Source organism: Scatophagus argus, chromosome 9 (assembly GCF_020382885.2).
Source record: "Scatophagus argus isolate fScaArg1 chromosome 9, fScaArg1.pri, whole genome shotgun sequence".
Taxonomy (NCBI): Eukaryota; Metazoa; Chordata; class Actinopteri; family Scatophagidae; genus Scatophagus; species Scatophagus argus.
The window spans coordinates 8,042,290-8,058,806 of record NC_058501.1 but is presented as its reverse complement, the minus strand read 5'-3'; the positions used below and the strand labels follow the sequence as shown (position 1 = coordinate 8,058,806).

Here is a 16,517-nt window from a genome sequence, read left to right as displayed (position 1 = left end):
TTTCAGTTTGTGATGAATCATATCAAAGTATGACTTTAAAGTCCAGGTTTTCACTGCTACACATTTTCCCCAGTAGTTCTTTATGCACCTTCTGCTTGGAAAAAAAACAGAATTGCTGAATTGTTGATTGAAGTCTAGACTGAAATTAGGAAGATGTGCATTTAGCATTTACTTGCTAAACAGAGGGTCTAACAAAGAATACAATCATGTCACTATAGGGGAAGAGTGGAGCCAGGTTTGAGTTCTAACCCATTTTACAGACACTATCTGCTATCTACTGAATCATCTGATCATCTTATCTGTTTTAATCTGTTTCCAAAAATCCCCCATTTCATAAGTGCAATACAAAGTTACAGGAAATCAGCCTTTAAAGTTCTGCAGATGATCCTTTTTTATAATAAAGTGGAATAAACATCACTATCTGTAATTGCTGCTTATACAAGGTTTGCCCTGTTTAATTTTCGTGCGTGTGGACCCCACAGTGATTTTCCAGCCATACACTGCTTCCTTGTCTCAAGTTGTTTCTATCTTAATGTCTTTGAGCCATTGGCTTTTTTAACTGTACACCCTAGTAATAGCAAGTGATCTTTTGGCATTTGTTGGTCTTTTGTGGTAGTAATTTTAAACCGAAGTAGGGTGATACAAACATATTTTTATTACAAAATTACCATGCACCTTTAAACTCAGCTCGTCTTTTATTATCGCTAAGGTATTAATGTATAGCAAGGTAGCAGTTTATCATAAAATATAGTAGTTGTGGGTTAATCAACAGAGAAGCCTGAAAAGAAACCTAAGAGAAACTGAAAGGGAACTTGGCAATATCAGCGTTGTCCTCAAGTAGCTTTTCATACTGCCCTGACAGGTCATGTAAGGACACATTGGCACACAGCCGGTAGGGAAACGCATGAGTTTACGGCCTGCTTTCAACAATTAAATAAACGCCCCTTTTCGTGACAAGGCATTGAATCCAACTAATGTACAGTATAAGGTAATGATAAAATATTGTTTATTTTTTGCTAAGTTACCAAAATTGTTAGAGCACCGAGAGTCGCCGAGGAATGACGTCAGTACGCATCACATTGAATGATGACGCCGTTTGATCATTAAAAAAATCAGCCGTTAAAAAAAAATAGAGAATTAGGTCAGCAAACTAACACGGTATAAACGGCCACGTTATTAATGTAACTGCCGCGTTTTTGATTGTACAACTCTTACAAAGACGCAACCTGGGCACAATATAACCTGCTCCGACGATGAGAGAGATGTCCGGTGTTTCCAGCATCTTCAGACGGGGGCCGTAGCCGTTAGACCGGTTCGTCTATATCTCTGTCTGCCTCCCTCCGCTGGGTTTGGGAGACCCGCAAGCCCAAATAACGTTAACGCTGCTGTAGTCCCGTCCAGGCTGGGGCTGAATGGTTAGCAGGGGGAAGGAGAGACGCTGAAGGCTGCTCTGCAAAGACTCAGGAAATTACTTCTCGCCTCTTCTCGACAGCCTGGTAGCAACACCGTGCACATTTCAGTAGTTCCAGTAAGTTTACCGCCAGACATGATCAATAATAATGACCGCTCCGGCTAACACTAGCTAGTTGGCCCACTTCATATATATGCTATATACTGCAGAGCTAAGTTAGAGATCCTTTTATGTTGATTTATTGGTTTAACGTTACTTTAATAATATCGAATTAGCTAGCTCACGCCTCCAAATTATTATTGAGGTGCTAACAGTTAATGCAAATTATATCCTGATGGCAGGGCAGCACAGCATACCGTACATAGTTAGTTATTGTTAACAGTATGCAGTCTATTTAACAGACTTTACCGGCGGTAAGTGATGAGCAGTTGACCTCAGGTATATTGCAATGGTGTCTTATAGGCAGTATATGCTATACTTCTGCCAGTAAGTGTGACCTTGTCGTAAATGAGGCGGTATCAAATTAAACCATGAAATGCCGTAAGGGATCATCTTTGACACAAAGACATACATGGAAATTGAAATCAAATATTTGCAGTAACTAGACAATGTGTGCCAGTTGTGTAGTTAAGAAAATATTAATTACATCCCGGTGTCGACTGAATTGGTGATTTTATTTGGGCCCTGCTGGTGTTGTTTAAGACCCATAAACTGTTTTTTATGTGGGTTTATCATGTGATACAGTCCAACATGTTGTGAATTAAGTGGACTAGAACGTTTGAATGTGGGCTTGGCCACAGTTCAGTACTACAGTACAGTAGTTTTTTATGGAATGTATCGAGTTATGATTTTAAAAAAATCTGTTATACATACTATGCAAATAAAGTAAAAGTGAAAAATGGCCTTCACAGTTTACCAGAGCACAAGGACAAGCCTTGAAATAGTTTGTTGTGTCTGACCAACAGTTCAAAGCTGTTCAACTGTACTCAAAATTAGGATGTAACAATAAAACAGGAAAAAGCAGCAAAACATCTTTTATAATAAATCTGACGGCTATTATTTAAAGTTTTTGTTTAGTCTTGTAATAGTTGCTTGCCATAAAACACAAAAGTTTAAAATGTCTTAGTTTTCTAAGTGAGTCATAAATCCTAAAGGTATTCAGTTTTACTTTTTTGGTGACAAATCACACATACGGAATTTTCATATTTGTCATATTTCCCTCACCAGAAATACAAAATTCAAGGACTCTAGCATGTGAACGCAGCAACCTAAGGGATGTGAGCCTCAACACTTCTGTCTCAGATCTTCTTTACCCTGCGCAGACATAAACAGAGTTTGACAATGTCAAGCCGTCGAAAATCAACCACACCTTGCATGGTGCTGCCCTCTGATGTGGTGGAACAAGAAGAGGTGGAGGAGAAAACAGAAAGGACAAAGGAGGAAGAGGCAGAAGAGAAGGGGGATGTGAAGGAGGGAACTGAAGAGGTTCTGACTGCAGAGGAGCTGGATCAGGCAGTAGTGGTTGTTCCCACCCCTCCAGATACAGGTAAGATCCTTCTTGGCCCATTCTTCCATGATAAGATCACAGTGGAACTTTATACGTGAATTATTGGAAATGACATTGGAAATATCTGTTATAATATTATCACAATCATAGATGAACCAAGTGTCTCTACTGCAGAAGACCGCAAAGTCCTCAGTCCGTCACTGAAGCGCAGTGCTACAAACCCTCCTGAGGATCCAGGCTGTGACCAGCCAACACAGGAACAACAGTGTGATACACCTGAGGAGGGAGGAGCAGACCCTGCCACGGTTGCTGCCATTTCTCTCAGCAAGACCCCCATCATGAGGATGAAGACCAAATCTGAACCCAAGAGGATTGCCGTGTCTCTGAAATCAGCAGATGAGGTGGGGGAGAGTTTTGGAGGGGGCGGTGAGGGAGATGTTGGAGGAGGAGAGCAAGAGCCCATTGAAGCTCCTCTGGGACCTATGACACCTATGGAGATGCTGCTGCATGACTCTATGAAGCTCGGAGGAGGTGGCTTGCTGGTCAGCCCGCCCTCAGAACAACAGAGGAAATCATCTACCTTAAACCCCACAGTTCTGCCTGCTGGCCTGGCACAGGTAGGTAGTGTTGATAATACAAGGATTTAGGTGACGCATGGGAGCTGCATGGATGTAAGAATACATTTATCCCTATCTGTGAAAAATGAATATATGTTTTTAGACACACTGAAACGGCTGGTAGGCCTTGGATAATGCCCTGCAGTAATGTTCAATACCCTCATTAGACAGTTTGATGTCAATTTGACCTACAGAACAGCAGATCCTCAGCTGTTAAATATCCATTGTCTTGTTCAGAAACACTTTGCAGTTTGCCAAACAGACTTTGCAGTCTCACCTTTGCATTATCAGTCCAGTCCTTTCTTATGTTCTTCTCTTCTTTCTTTATTTCAGGTGCTTTCTGCTTTTCAGGCCCAGCATACTGCAGCAGCAGCAGCAGCAGCTCAGCCTCAGCTACTGATTCCCCTCAGCAGCATCCCCTCCTATAGTGCAGCTATGGACACCAACGCCCTGCTAGGAAGCACATACAAGAAGTTCCCTTACCCCTCCATGGCTGAGATCAGCAGCCTGGCAGCACAGACACAGTTTACAGAGGAGCAAATCAAGGTAGATGAAAGTTGTTTGGGGTAGATTACCTGCGCTCACAAAGGATGTTGTGTTTTCAGTTTTTCTTTAATAAGACAAGTTTAGCTCAGAAAAGTCTGAGTAGAAGCTCCTTATCCTGTATGTTTTATTAAGCAAAAACCTCAATTTCAATTTAAAATTAAATTTTGAAATCTACAAAATATTGCTTTTATTTTTCACATTTTCTAAACAGTAGAGTAAAATGTACTTGATCTACACCCAGGTGTGGTTCTCAGCACAGCGCCTGAAACATGGTGTGAGCTGGACTCCAGAGGAAGTGGAGGAGGCCAGGAGGAAGCAGTTTAATGGTACCGTGCACACTGTGCCTCAGACCATCACTGTCATACCTGCTCACCAACTCTCAGCTGCTGCTAATGGCCTGCAGTCCATTCTTCAAACCTGCCAGATAGTGGGCCAGCCCGGCCTGGTGTTCACACAGGTAGGTAAGGAAAGACAATACGCCGTCTCTAACCAGACTCAACTTTAACCCGTCTTACCTTGAACTTGACACTGGTATGGCTCGGAATGTTATGCTTTGAATGCTTTAATTTGGTCTAATCTAACTTGGATTACACAGTTTGGTTTGATTAGTCTGTGGTTTAGCTGGTCTCATTTGGCACGACTCAGCATGGGTTGAAATGATTTGATTAATTTGACTTTAAACAGCTTGATTCACTTTGCCTTTATTTAACCAGTTTTAATTTGACATGGATAAGACATGAATTTATCCTGCTCACTTTGTCTGTCAGCTTGCTTCAGATATATTCAATCAGTTTAAAAAGGCAGTAACAAATAAATCAGTGCGTTCCAGGAGCCCTGAAAATAAATATCGCGTTTGTTTCCCTTTTAATTTTTTAATGGTGTTTTTATGAACGTGTTGTAAATATTTGCCAAAGAATCTTTTACAACATTTTCAAAATGTTTTAACAGCTTATACAAGGTAAAATATCAGATCTCAATCTCAGCAGACATGTCTGGTATTTTGTGAAATCTCTCTAATTTAATTTTAATGGCCTTGCATTAGAACCAAGCAATAGAAACAATGTTGTCACCTTAACAACAAAAGGCTCTCTGTGATGTAACAGGTCATTTCTTTAGGTCATGTGCTGAAGAAATGCTTCCCTTTTTTTTCTTGATAGAGATCATATAATTTTAATGACAACAGTCTCCCAGACCATGCCATAAATTATGGGTTTACTTGTAGTTTGCTTGTAGCCAAAAACAGTGGCACAAATACACCAATACAGCACAGAAATTACACACCAGTGAAAACCAATTTTATGACCCTTTCCATACGCTCATGTGTTACAAATAACAACCGCAGTTGGTTTAAACAAAATAACTATTCCTGTGTGGCTTTATGTTTCATCCTCACAGTCTGTCATTATTTTCTGACTTTGTGTAGGTTGGCCCAGGGGGGAACCTTCCAGTGACCAGTCCAATCACTCTGACAGTGGCAGGGCTGCCCACTCAGTCCCAGAGCTCCAGCAGAGTTTCCTGCCCGCCCACCCCGACAAACAGTGAGCTGAAACGGGCAACCCTTGTTCAGCCTCCCTCTCTTTCTCCACAGGTGGGGACAACACTTGTTAATGCCTTAATGATAAATATTAATGTTACTCTTGTGCTCTCAACAACAAGAAAGTTTATTCATTTTTTTTTTTTTAACCTTAGGCCGTACAGAGTTTCCCATCAATTAGTTACACGCAATGCACCTGAAATTGCTCACATCTCTCTGGTTATCTTTTTGTCTTTTTCCTAGCAGGTATTTGGTACCACTGGGTGCCCAATGGCACTGCAGAAACCTTTATTTAATACATAACTCTCCCTTCCCTTTCTAAGGAGAACTCGGCTCTCAGTGCCGATACATTCAGTTTGCGGCCCAAGAAGTCCAAAGAGCAGCTGGCAGAGCTGAAAGCCAGCTACCTGAAAAACCATTTTGTCACTGATGCAGAAATTGCTCGGCTTATGAAACTCACCAACCTGACAAAGGGAGAGATAAAGAAGTGGTTTAGCGACACCAGGTACAATCAGCGCAACTCCAAGAACAGCCATGTCATTGTTTTCCATGAGGGAGGGAGCAGAGGAAGTGGCAGCTGCAGTAGCAGTGCTAGTACCACCATTGTTATTGACTCAAGCGATGAGACCCCCACATCTCCCCTTCCTCCACGCACCCCTCCTGTGAAAGAGAAAGAGACTCGACCCAAAACATGGAATCCATTTCCAGATTTCACCCTGCAGAAGTTTAAGGAGAAGACACCCGAGCAGTTGGTGGTGTTGGAGGAAAGTTTTGAGAAGAGCAGCACCCCATCTGATGAAGAACTGAGCCGCCTGAGGACAGAGACTAAACTGACGCGGAGGGAGATTGATGCATGGTTCACCGAGAGACGAAAAATGCCATCTGTCAACACATCCTCCCCGGATTCTTTAGAGGGAGGAAAGATGGAGACAGATGGAGCAAAAGCAGGAGAAGGGGGAACAGGAGCCAGCTCTTCTTCTCCTTCTGCCTCCTCATCCCGAAAAGGTAGTCAAACTCCTCCCGGTGGTCGCAGTAAGCAACTGGCTAGCAGCAGCAACAGAGATGTGAAAGATAAGAGTAAAAAGACTCCGGAGCAGCTCCATATTCTGAAAAGTGCCTTTGTGCGGACCCAGTGGCCTACGCCGGAGGAGTATGACCAGCTGGCAGAAGAAAGCGGCCTTCCGCGTTCCTACATTGTCAGCTGGTTCGGGGACTCTCGGTACTCGTGGAAGAACAGTAACCTGAAGTGGTTCTTCCAGTACCAAAGTGGCAACATCGAAGGGCCAAATGGTGGAGGAGGCAATAAAATAGGAAGCAGCAGCAGCATTGGTCGAAAAAGACGTGCCCGAAATCGTGGCTGGGGTCGATCCCGAACCAGAAAACAGCCAAGAAGGTCAGCCTCTTTCAGTGCAGACATCAACAGATCTCCCCCGACAAAGAAATACAAGAGCGGGAGAGAGATTTTGAAGGAGTACTACCTGAAACACCGCTTTCTCAATGAGCAAGACCTGGATGAGCTTGTCACCAAGACCAACATGAGCTATGAACAGGTAATAAAAGGTTTTGTTTTATTAGGATGTGATCTTCTGACCTGTCAGTCAGGGCCCTGCTTCCTTAGAGTGCTCCCTACCTACTCATAGAAGGCTTTCTTAGAAAGCAGGTGTGACCTCAAGCTACATGTTTCATTGAAGTTTTTGTTGTTTTTGTTCATTTTTAACCTGATGCTTTTTATCATAACCACCAACTATATAAATAACCAACTCTCTGTTAAATGTTAGGGTATGCACAATAAGTCATAACATTTAAATTAAGAAATAAGAGAATCAAACTAAAGTCACATCGACACATTGTCTCATTGTCCCCATTTCCATCTTTTCCCAAATATATTCATGGATTTTAGCCAATATGCTGTAGTACTTTCTTTTCATTTTCTGTATATTCTCTTTTAATTTGTGGTGTGTATTTTGTTTTAAAGTTACTTACATTGTAAAGTCAATTTTTTTCTATTCAGCACAAAGTCACAAATTTATTTCAAAAGGCTTTATAGTTACAGGGCTTCATACTAATAATAAGAATTACATTGTCAGTACACGACAGAGGTATGTATACGAAACATAACTAAAGCATAAGAATAACACCAGCCCGACGCAGCAGCTAAATCATTCAAGGTTTACTTTCTTAAACTGACTTATACCCAGTAACATGAAATATAAGCGGCAGCAAGCTGAAAAGTTGGACTGATTCTTCCACATTGAGCTTTTTATGCCACATTAAGCAAGTTCGGCATTATCTGCAGCACCAAGACAAGTGTGTTCATAGAAAACACTTTTAAGTCCTAAAATGTATCATTGCCATGAAACATGGACCTTAGTCAGGATGTTAGAAATACTGAAGTAAATCAGTTTGATCTGTTTATTTTATTTTTTGCCTAGAACAGCCATTCATCATTAAAACCCAGTAGCAGATTTGCCCCTCAGAAAGTCCTATGGACAGGTGCTTTGACTGTGTGAAAGAACCAAAAAGACCCACACAATGTCCATCATTTGTACTCGATTTATAAAAAATGCTTCAGTCCTTCATCAGATAAATCAGTCTGAGCTCCAAGAAATTTCACAGAGAATGTGATATCTGTGTCTTCCTTGATAGCTTCATCCCTGCTCTCAGTAGACCATTCATCTGTCTCTTTGTCTCCATCAAAAGGTGAGGGAGTGGTTTGCTGAGGTCCAGCGACGTGTGGACTCGGGGTTGGATCCCTTCCAGGAGTTGACTGTGACAGACCGAGACGAAGGAGGAGAAGAAGACGGAGCGGACAGGCAGGGAGAAGCGTCCACCACCGAGGAGCAGAGCGGCACGGGGATGGCGGATGAGGATGAGGATGAAGGAGATGAAGAAGATGATGGAGATGATACGGATGACAGTGAGGTTTGGGAACCGTCACGTAGCGTCAGGAAATCCTTGTCAGTTTCTGAAGACTAATGATTGTGTGAAGCGAAGTGAAACGTTACAGAATGTTACAAGAGATTTACAGGCGTGATTAATGCTGGAGGACAGTTCACTAAACCAAGTTTTTTTGCCACTGATTTGCATGTGTACTCATCTGCAACATTAATTTACAGTTTTTTCAACCTTTTTCTGAATCACGTCTTCATGAGACTGACAGATGAACTATTAGCTTTAGCTACTTATTTACTGTAAGTAATGTGGAACAGCTTAAAGAAGAATTGTGGTAAAGAAGGAGATTTAACAAACCCTGCTATTGTTAAGTGGCACACCAAACCCCGATAAAACTTAAAAACTAGCAGTTACACAATATTTCGTCAAAAGGATATTCCATGAGGGCAATCCTCGAGCTGAGCTGAAGATGAAAACTGCAGACACATCCATATAACCTTCTTTGGAAGCAACTGATGGCTGCAGTTGTAAATGAGAGAGGAGGGAGAGACAGTTTTAATGTCCACAATGCCCCTTGTTAAATTTGCACTCCTTGCATGCTAAAATGAAACAAGTGAAGGAAGACTTATTGACACAATTCTGCTGCATTTCCTTGAGAAGGCGTGTTGTTATGAGCACAGGCCTAATTTCTTAACTTGTTTCTCTAGTGTAATGAATGTTTTACCCCTGGTCCCAAACTAACAGCACACACAGAGGAGAAACAAAAAAAGACTTGTCTATTGTGTTTACAAAGGTGCTTAAAAATGTTTCACAGCTAGATGTCACTCTTGAGCGGTTACCCCAGTCAAACTAGTGTACATCTATTTGTGGAACTGTTTGATTTCTTTAGTATCTTTTTTTGTCTAGGTCATGTGAAGATCATCGCAAGGACCAGATACAAATCAGCAGCTTGTTTGCGCTGACATGGATTGATAATGACACTGACCGTCAGGCATTTTGTCTCGATACGAGACCAAATGCCTTCATGCTGAGTGAATGCCATGATGCTTTTGACAGCACAGGATGTCTACTCAAGTCTTCCCTTTATAATGATTTGTTGTTTCATGAGTATTATTGGTATTATAGATTTTTACCGGGACACCTACAGATCTGATAGAAAAAGCGAAAATTAAAATGTGTTTAATATGCACTGCTATTAACATTTATAAACAATTTTTTCACCTTTTGATAGAACACATCCTGTGCTTTTTTATTTATTTATTTTTTTAAAATGTAGGCTGGGATGATATGAGGCTGTTGCCCCAAAGTCGAATGTGTTGTCTGTTGAGCAGTGAGCTGCAGTTTGAGTCATTGGCACCATTTGTGAGCTAAATAATAGCTACTGTGAGACAGACATCCGGGTATCTTGCCTTTACATTTGGACTCCTCTGCTCACGTCAAAAACAAGTCCTGTGAATCCTTTTGAATCTATAAAGAAAGACTGTTTATCATCATTTTAAATCATAATTTGACTCCAGTCTGCACTGACGGGAAAAACGTGAAGCACCAAAACTAAACTTTTTTTTTTTTTTTCATTTAAAAATGCACTTTGTCCACTCTGTGTACACTGTGGACTAAATCCTGATTAGGCACCTTAATCTCTTATTATACCATTAAATGGCTCTAAGAGACCAAATCTGTTTTGTAAGACTACAAACTGAACCAGTGTTTTGCCTTTTTTATCCTCAGTGCGTTTTCTGGAGGAGGATTCAATTTATCCGCTTTTTTTTATATGTTGGATGTTTATAAGGCTCAAAAAAACTAGAAGAACAATCACCCATTGCTTTCTTTCGCTAAATTGCACAATTTGAGCCCCATTTTTAATCTTTTCTTGTCTTGAAAATGCACACTGTTATATTTGTCATGTTTTCTATTGTTGCTTTAAACTGAGGGAATTGTCTCCCATCTCGTTTCTCTGCTCCCACATACCCACAACTGTTTGAATCTTTACCCCACTCCCACAGTCCACTTTTGTGAAACGAATGCCTATACTCTTTGTGTGCACTTCCCAAGACATGTTTCTGTAAATTTTAGCTGTGGTCTGTCGGTTCTGTCTCATTAAATTATCTACAAGGCAGACAGACAGAGGTGTAAGGACATCTTCAAAAGACTGAAACTGTTCAGAAAACTACAACAAACATTCTTGGAGAATATTTTTTTTTCTGGTGGAAGGGATTGTTCTGATGCCTGGAAAAACAGCACAGCATTCCCTCTGTGGTGGGAAGTCTACCAAATACTGCTCCTCTTTCTGACTGTTTTCCTCACGCTTTACTGCAGTAAACTGACAGGACAATAGACTGAAAACTGTCTTGACTACGGTTCTTCACAAATAGGGAGAGAGACTGTGATGAAGCTTTGCAAATAAACCTATGTGCCTACACGGCTCGTATGCTTGTTTGAACAGAATTCCACCAAATCTCGACAGAAGATGATGAGAGAGAATTTGCCAGTGTTTGGAAATCGCATACTGTTGGGTGAATCTTAAGGGAGGCTTGTTCAAACTAATTTGTGATGCATGACCGAGCTCTGCTTTCTGCTGACACTAAAAGATGCGTAGATACTCTGAAGTTGACATCGGAAACTTCTGTTCAAAGTCCTTTAACGGACACCTTGGTGTTCCGAATTTTATTGATTTTTTTTCACCAGGCACTTGTCAGACTACATGCTGGCACTTATTTTAATGAGTATTTTTGAAGCCACTGTATTCTGCTAGCAGTAAACTAGCTAGGCTTGCTGGTTTATGGCAACTAAAAGTGAGATGAAACCATAATGTGACAAGTGCCCGGCCATGAAAAATAACAAATTCAAAATGTTAAGGTATACCTTGTGTCTAATACTGCATGCAATAACCAAGATGAACAACAGCTCATTTGTACATACAATATTTTGGGTTGGTATACATGGCGCAGTAGAAGTCTAATCTGGGATTAATTCTCAGAGTGATTTTTTATGATACTACTTACATTTCAGTCCCCAAGTTGACTGCAACCATTTTCTGTTTTCTTCAGTTCATGGACTTTAGAAATGAAAAATTCATTTCAATCCTGTCACTGTCAGCTTAAACAGGCTAGCTAGCCTTTTTGAGCTACATTTTAGGGTCCTTTTCTCTGAACTGTGTTGCCCCCATAATTTGTAGTCATTATGCGGGAGCCATTTTGTGCCCTTTTTGTAACCATTCGAATCTTGCTACTTCACAACAAACTGGCTGTCCGCAATTAGCTTGTTTTAGTCCACAAGTTAGGCTTATACCCGCCGCCCATGTATCCAGCCCAGTCTTTTACAGTGTGCTCTTTCATTACTATAGTCTGTCTGTTTTGGATGGTTTAATATACTTCTTTCTATGAAAACTGTCATTACAACTCTTTCCAGACACCAGTGGATTGTTTGTTAATAAGACAGACTCAAACAATATGTACGATAGAATAGTGTTTTTGAAATAGAATCAGTTTTAGAGTTCAGCCAGTGTTGCCCAAGTGACTTTTTAGTACTTTTATTGCAAAAAATATACAATCAGAACTCTGTAGCAAAGACATGCACTCACTTTAGCTTTATATCTAAGCTGCTTTACAAACATACAAGCCTGATTCCAGTAAAGTTAGAATGCTCTCTTAAGACAGAAATAAAAACACCTTGCAGTCATTTGCAAATGCTATTGGACTTGTTTTTACTTGAATACAATAGAGGAGATATTTAATATTCAAATTTTATTTTTAATATACAATCATTCTGAATTCTGAGGTTATTCTGCCATAATGTGCCAATTTTTTTGAAATCAAAGGTTAAATGTAAGAGAGAATTTATTTAAAATATTTTAAGTAACACAGTTACTTAAAGGGGCACTGCATCAGTTAAACACATGAAAAGTAACCCTGGTGATGTCATCTCAACTTTGTCTTAAGACGCTTTTTGTTTTATTTGACTAATAAAACTGTGAGTGCAGCTTGACCCATATTAGATCCTAAAAGACAGGATATCGCAGCCTTCGCTTCACAGATTTTGACAGTATTTCATCTCCCTTTTAGTCCCACATTTTTATGAATAGGCATTATAAATGACAATACTAAATCAGTGCAGTACCCATTTAGAGATTTTCTGTCCGTTACATTTCTGAATCTACTACATAATAGAATTTACCCATGTTAACGCTGAATAGTAACTCACATGTTAGGTGGACAATAAAGAGAAGAAGCACAGAACCAGATTGACTCTGGTACAGCATTGCTGTCTAATAACCCTGTAACATTCAAAAAATGCCCCTCTTCTTTAAATATTAACCATGTATTGAAACAGTTTTCCCAGGCTGCTGAGGTGCTGTGTCTGCTCTGTGAGTTGTGATTTTATATTCACCAGTCATCATGTATCCCAGTTAACCTTGTGCAGTAGAGCTAAAAGCTAACATTGTGATCTGAGTAGTTTACCTGCTGTCCTGTTGTGCATATAATGTCATATCTGTAAGCTTCACTAAACTTCTGCACTAGTCCTCACTTGTTATCTGTTTTTAGACAGGTAATTGGTTGAATGTTTCTTTCAGCAGTCAGAGATTGAAATGGTAAAAAAGAAGAAAAAGAATACCTGTCAGAACTGTATTATACTGTACTTATAAATGGAAATGTTTTTTTTTTTTTTACTTTTTTCTGTGGAATTTTCTCCCTTTTTTTCTGCTCTAATTTTTATCTGTTGACAGTTTTTACCCCAAGTTATTGTTTAAACATAGTATGATGTTTTATTTCTCTGTTCCTGCATATTTCCAGACACGTTTCACTTGAGATGACAGTGACTTCTCAGCTCTTGTGTTAAGTCAGAGTTGGTTCCGTAGACACAGACTGTGGGAAGAACACAATGATCTAACTGTGTGCTCTAATAAATGGAAAAAAGAACAAATATTTACTGTGCCTTTTTATAATGTCACCTGTGACATTCATCCTTCAGTTTTTTGTTTTTTTGGTTTTTTTTTTAATACAAGCAAACAAAAAAAAACCCTCATAAAGTGGTCTACCCTACATCTGATTGACAGTTAGAGGTTACAGATTGTGGGAAATAGTTGAGATTGGACCTTTTTGCAGGTGATGCAGGAAAATAGGACATGTCTGCATACAACAATCATGGCTCAACAAAACAGTTCAAATTTGTGTTTTTCTGTGTCTACGGGCTGACATTTGACACAAACTTTCTTCTACTCTCTTCCTGTGCGTCTGAAATGTCTTAAAACTTGAGAGTAGCTGTCATAAATTCTGATTAAACACTGTATGTATGTGTGTTTGCCTCTGCCGGCTTGCTCTAAAAAAGCTATGAATTCCTTTTGTGGCCCCTGCAATGTCCAGCTTGTAGCTACCGGCTTTGAGCCAGACAGTTTGTGCCATGTTAATTTAAAATCCCTGCTGTTGTTGAGGCCCTGGCTTGATTTCTAGCTTAATTTAGGAAAGATTTATATTTTATACTTGTTTGAGGACAAAACCCAATAAATTTTGGTCAAAAGATGTGCACTCACCAGCAACATTTTGTGGGCTTTGCTTTGGATAACTGTGATGTGACACAGTCTGGACTAAATGCAAATGGGGAGTGGAAAGAGGTGCATAGTGTCCCATTAAAACCTAGACCCTAGCAGTCAGTCACCGTTTGTTACTTTTCAGGTTTAGCTGTAGCACCTTTAGCTACTTTTTAGTTATCTGACAACACAGTTCCTGACACACTATTGTTAATAGTAGTAACAGTGTTTCAAGTAAACCATCAGTAATTCAGTGTTAGTGGTTGAGAATGTGTAGTTGTTAGTATTCTTATGTTCTCACTGTTGTATTTGTTAAATTATAACAGGAAGTGAAGCAGAAGCAGATTTGAATACGAAAATAAAAAGTGTATGTATTCAATCTTTGCACATGTTCTAATCCTTTTGTACCCTTATAGAACCTAGACTGAGGTCAGAGAAATGAAACAAGTTATGAATACAGCTGGGGGAGGACATCGTATTAAAATCATTTTGGAGAGAGAGAAAAGCGTGACGAGGTGAGATGTTATGGAGTCCTCACAAAGTCTTCTTTTAGGTGCAGGTAGACATGTGCAGTTTGACAGAAAATTGAAATCATTACTTCTGATCCCAAGATTCGTGATAACTCTGTGGTCACCTGTGTGGAACGTTTAAGTAGCCTCCAGTCAACTTGCCACATTTCTCCTCCACAGTTAAGATGCTGTTTGGTCCATTTATCGTCTCTCTCTGACTGGTAAGTGGCTCACTTTACATGTGATCTGTGAAATGTTTGATAGGAAGAATGACATGCAGGGCAGATCCACAGAAATATCAATCATGGATAAAATAGTAAAATAATTGGTCAACACTCCCAAAAGGAGCTCAAATAACTGATTTATTTATAAAGAGGATTTGAAATAAATGCCATAAATACATCAGAAAGGCCACTAGGTGTTGATGCTGACATGAAAAAAAGAAGAAGAAAAAAATCTAGTAGCCTTTCATATTTCACAGGAAGTGTACACACTACTGATGACACAGGTAGGAGTGAGTAAGTTTAATTTCTGACCAGTATTTTGAAGTTGATTATAATGCATTTTTTATGTCTTCGTATGCAGCTCCCTGCAAACCATGCATCTAGACACAGACCGTGATAACATCTCAATCATCACACGGCACCGACAAGACAAATAAAGACCTCACTGCTGAAAGAGCTGTTGAGGCTTGATTTGCGTCAAGTATTAGAATTCCCTGTGGCTTGATTTTGCAGGGTGAAATGTAAAAGATCCACAGCTTCCACATCTCTAAAGGAAGCAAAAAAAAAAAAGAGATTTCTCTCCCTCCTTTTGTATGTTTATTTTTTTCTCTCTTCCAGGTGTCAAAACATCACAAACTTCACGCAAGACATTTGGATTGAGTTTCAGTGCGATATGTCAGGGCGCTACATCACTGAGTTCTCACCAATCAGAATACATTTAGTTCTGTGTGAAGTGGACCTCTGTGGGACAAAACAAGGTACAAAATATTGTTCTCATCCCCAAAGTGAGTTGCTTATTCAGTGTAGTGCACTCATATAGTGGATAGCCAGAGGTGAGATAATATTGCACTGAAATGTCTCCTTTACAGTTAAAATGTGGACAAAAGTTGTGTTTATACAAGAGCAGATAGTATTACGGTACAAAGCAAAAATGTTACTTATTACTTTAGTTTCAGTTCACTAGATAAATTTCACACTTTTCTTCTAGAATCACACTTTGTGCTGATCAAAGAGAATAAGACATGGGAAGATGCTCTGTGCTGCTGAGCTGGAGGCTGAGAAGACTAACACTCCCTTTGTGCGGTTGGCCCTTCATCACACCTGCGTCCTGGAGTTCTGGTTCTGGTTCGATGATCATCACTTAGATTTTGATCACTGGACTCCAAAGTATAAAACAGCACAGGGGACCACCACTGCTTCAGCATATCAGACTACGAGACGCTTAATTTCATCTGTGCAAAGTAAGAGGAATCAGTGTTGTTTTTAAGTGGTGGCATTTCTGTCTTTTGATAAATTCTCTTCTAATATGTGTCATAAGCGATGGGCCCAGTGCAGCGCTTCCTGGATAAGTGATGGAGAGTTGAATACCTGAAACACTAAATGGCTTACAACAGAAAGACATTACTTGTTTTGAACCATTTACTAATAGTTTGGGCTGTATAATGTGTTTTTCCTATATTTTAAGCCTTGCATGCACTCTACCAATGTGACATTTTTGTAACGTCTCAGTGTATTCTTCATTTGTAATGTCATGATACGGTGATATAAATATATGACACTAAAATGAGCAGCTTTTATGGCACAAGTTCTGCTCTGAAAAAATGTACTTCATTAATACATGAGAAAATATGTGGGATGTCTGTCAATTTTACAGAAACTGAAAGGATGCATTTTTATATCCGACTGACAGTCATTTTCACAATACTTTATAAAGACCAATTCATTTTATGCTGATATAAAGCCAGTTTGACTG

At 39.8% G+C, this 16,517-nt stretch overlaps 1 protein-coding gene across 4 annotated transcripts; it reads left to right on the top strand.

The window, feature by feature from the left end:
* The first annotated feature begins 10 nt into the window (after positions 1–10).
* Positions 11–15,941, top strand: LOC124065080 (zinc fingers and homeoboxes protein 1-like). Of its 4 annotated transcripts, XR_006844366.1 has the most exons (12): positions 14–1,528; positions 2,639–2,957; positions 3,069–3,535; positions 3,869–4,081; positions 4,323–4,538; positions 5,505–5,669; positions 5,939–7,165; positions 8,316–8,537; positions 14,448–14,546; positions 14,721–14,761; positions 15,383–15,522; positions 15,753–15,941. XR_006844366.1 is itself a non-coding variant. In XM_046400150.1 (9 exons), the coding sequence occupies exons 2-9, from the start codon at positions 2,753–2,755 to the stop codon at positions 9,420–9,422; spliced, it is 2,724 nt and encodes a 907-aa protein (XP_046256106.1). In that variant the 5' UTR covers positions 14–1,528; positions 2,639–2,752; the 3' UTR covers positions 9,423–14,023. The 4 variants fall into 4 exon arrangements, 3 of the variants coding, with proteins under 3 accessions (XP_046256105.1, XP_046256106.1, XP_046256104.1); XM_046400150.1 differs by lacking the exons at positions 14,448–14,546; positions 14,721–14,761; positions 15,383–15,522; positions 15,753–15,941 and adding an exon at positions 9,414–14,023; XM_046400149.1 differs by lacking the exons at positions 14,448–14,546; positions 14,721–14,761; positions 15,383–15,522; positions 15,753–15,941 and having other exon boundaries at positions 11–1,528; positions 3,093–3,535; positions 8,316–14,023.
* Positions 15,942–16,517: the final 576 nt, after the last annotated feature.

Bases quoted from the DNA above. Each gene is read 5' to 3' on its own strand.
- LOC124065080 (XM_046400148.1), top strand. From the start codon at position 2,753: ATGTCAAGCCGTCGAAAATCAACCACACCTTGCATGGTGCTGCCCTCT. The intron at 2,958-3,068 runs GTAAGATCCTTC...TCACAATCATAG, and splicing joins TCCCACCCCTCCAGATACAG to ATGAACCAAGTGTCTCTACT. The intron at 7,166-8,315 runs GTAATAAAAGGT...CTCCATCAAAAG, and splicing joins CCAACATGAGCTATGAACAG to GTGAGGGAGTGGTTTGCTGA.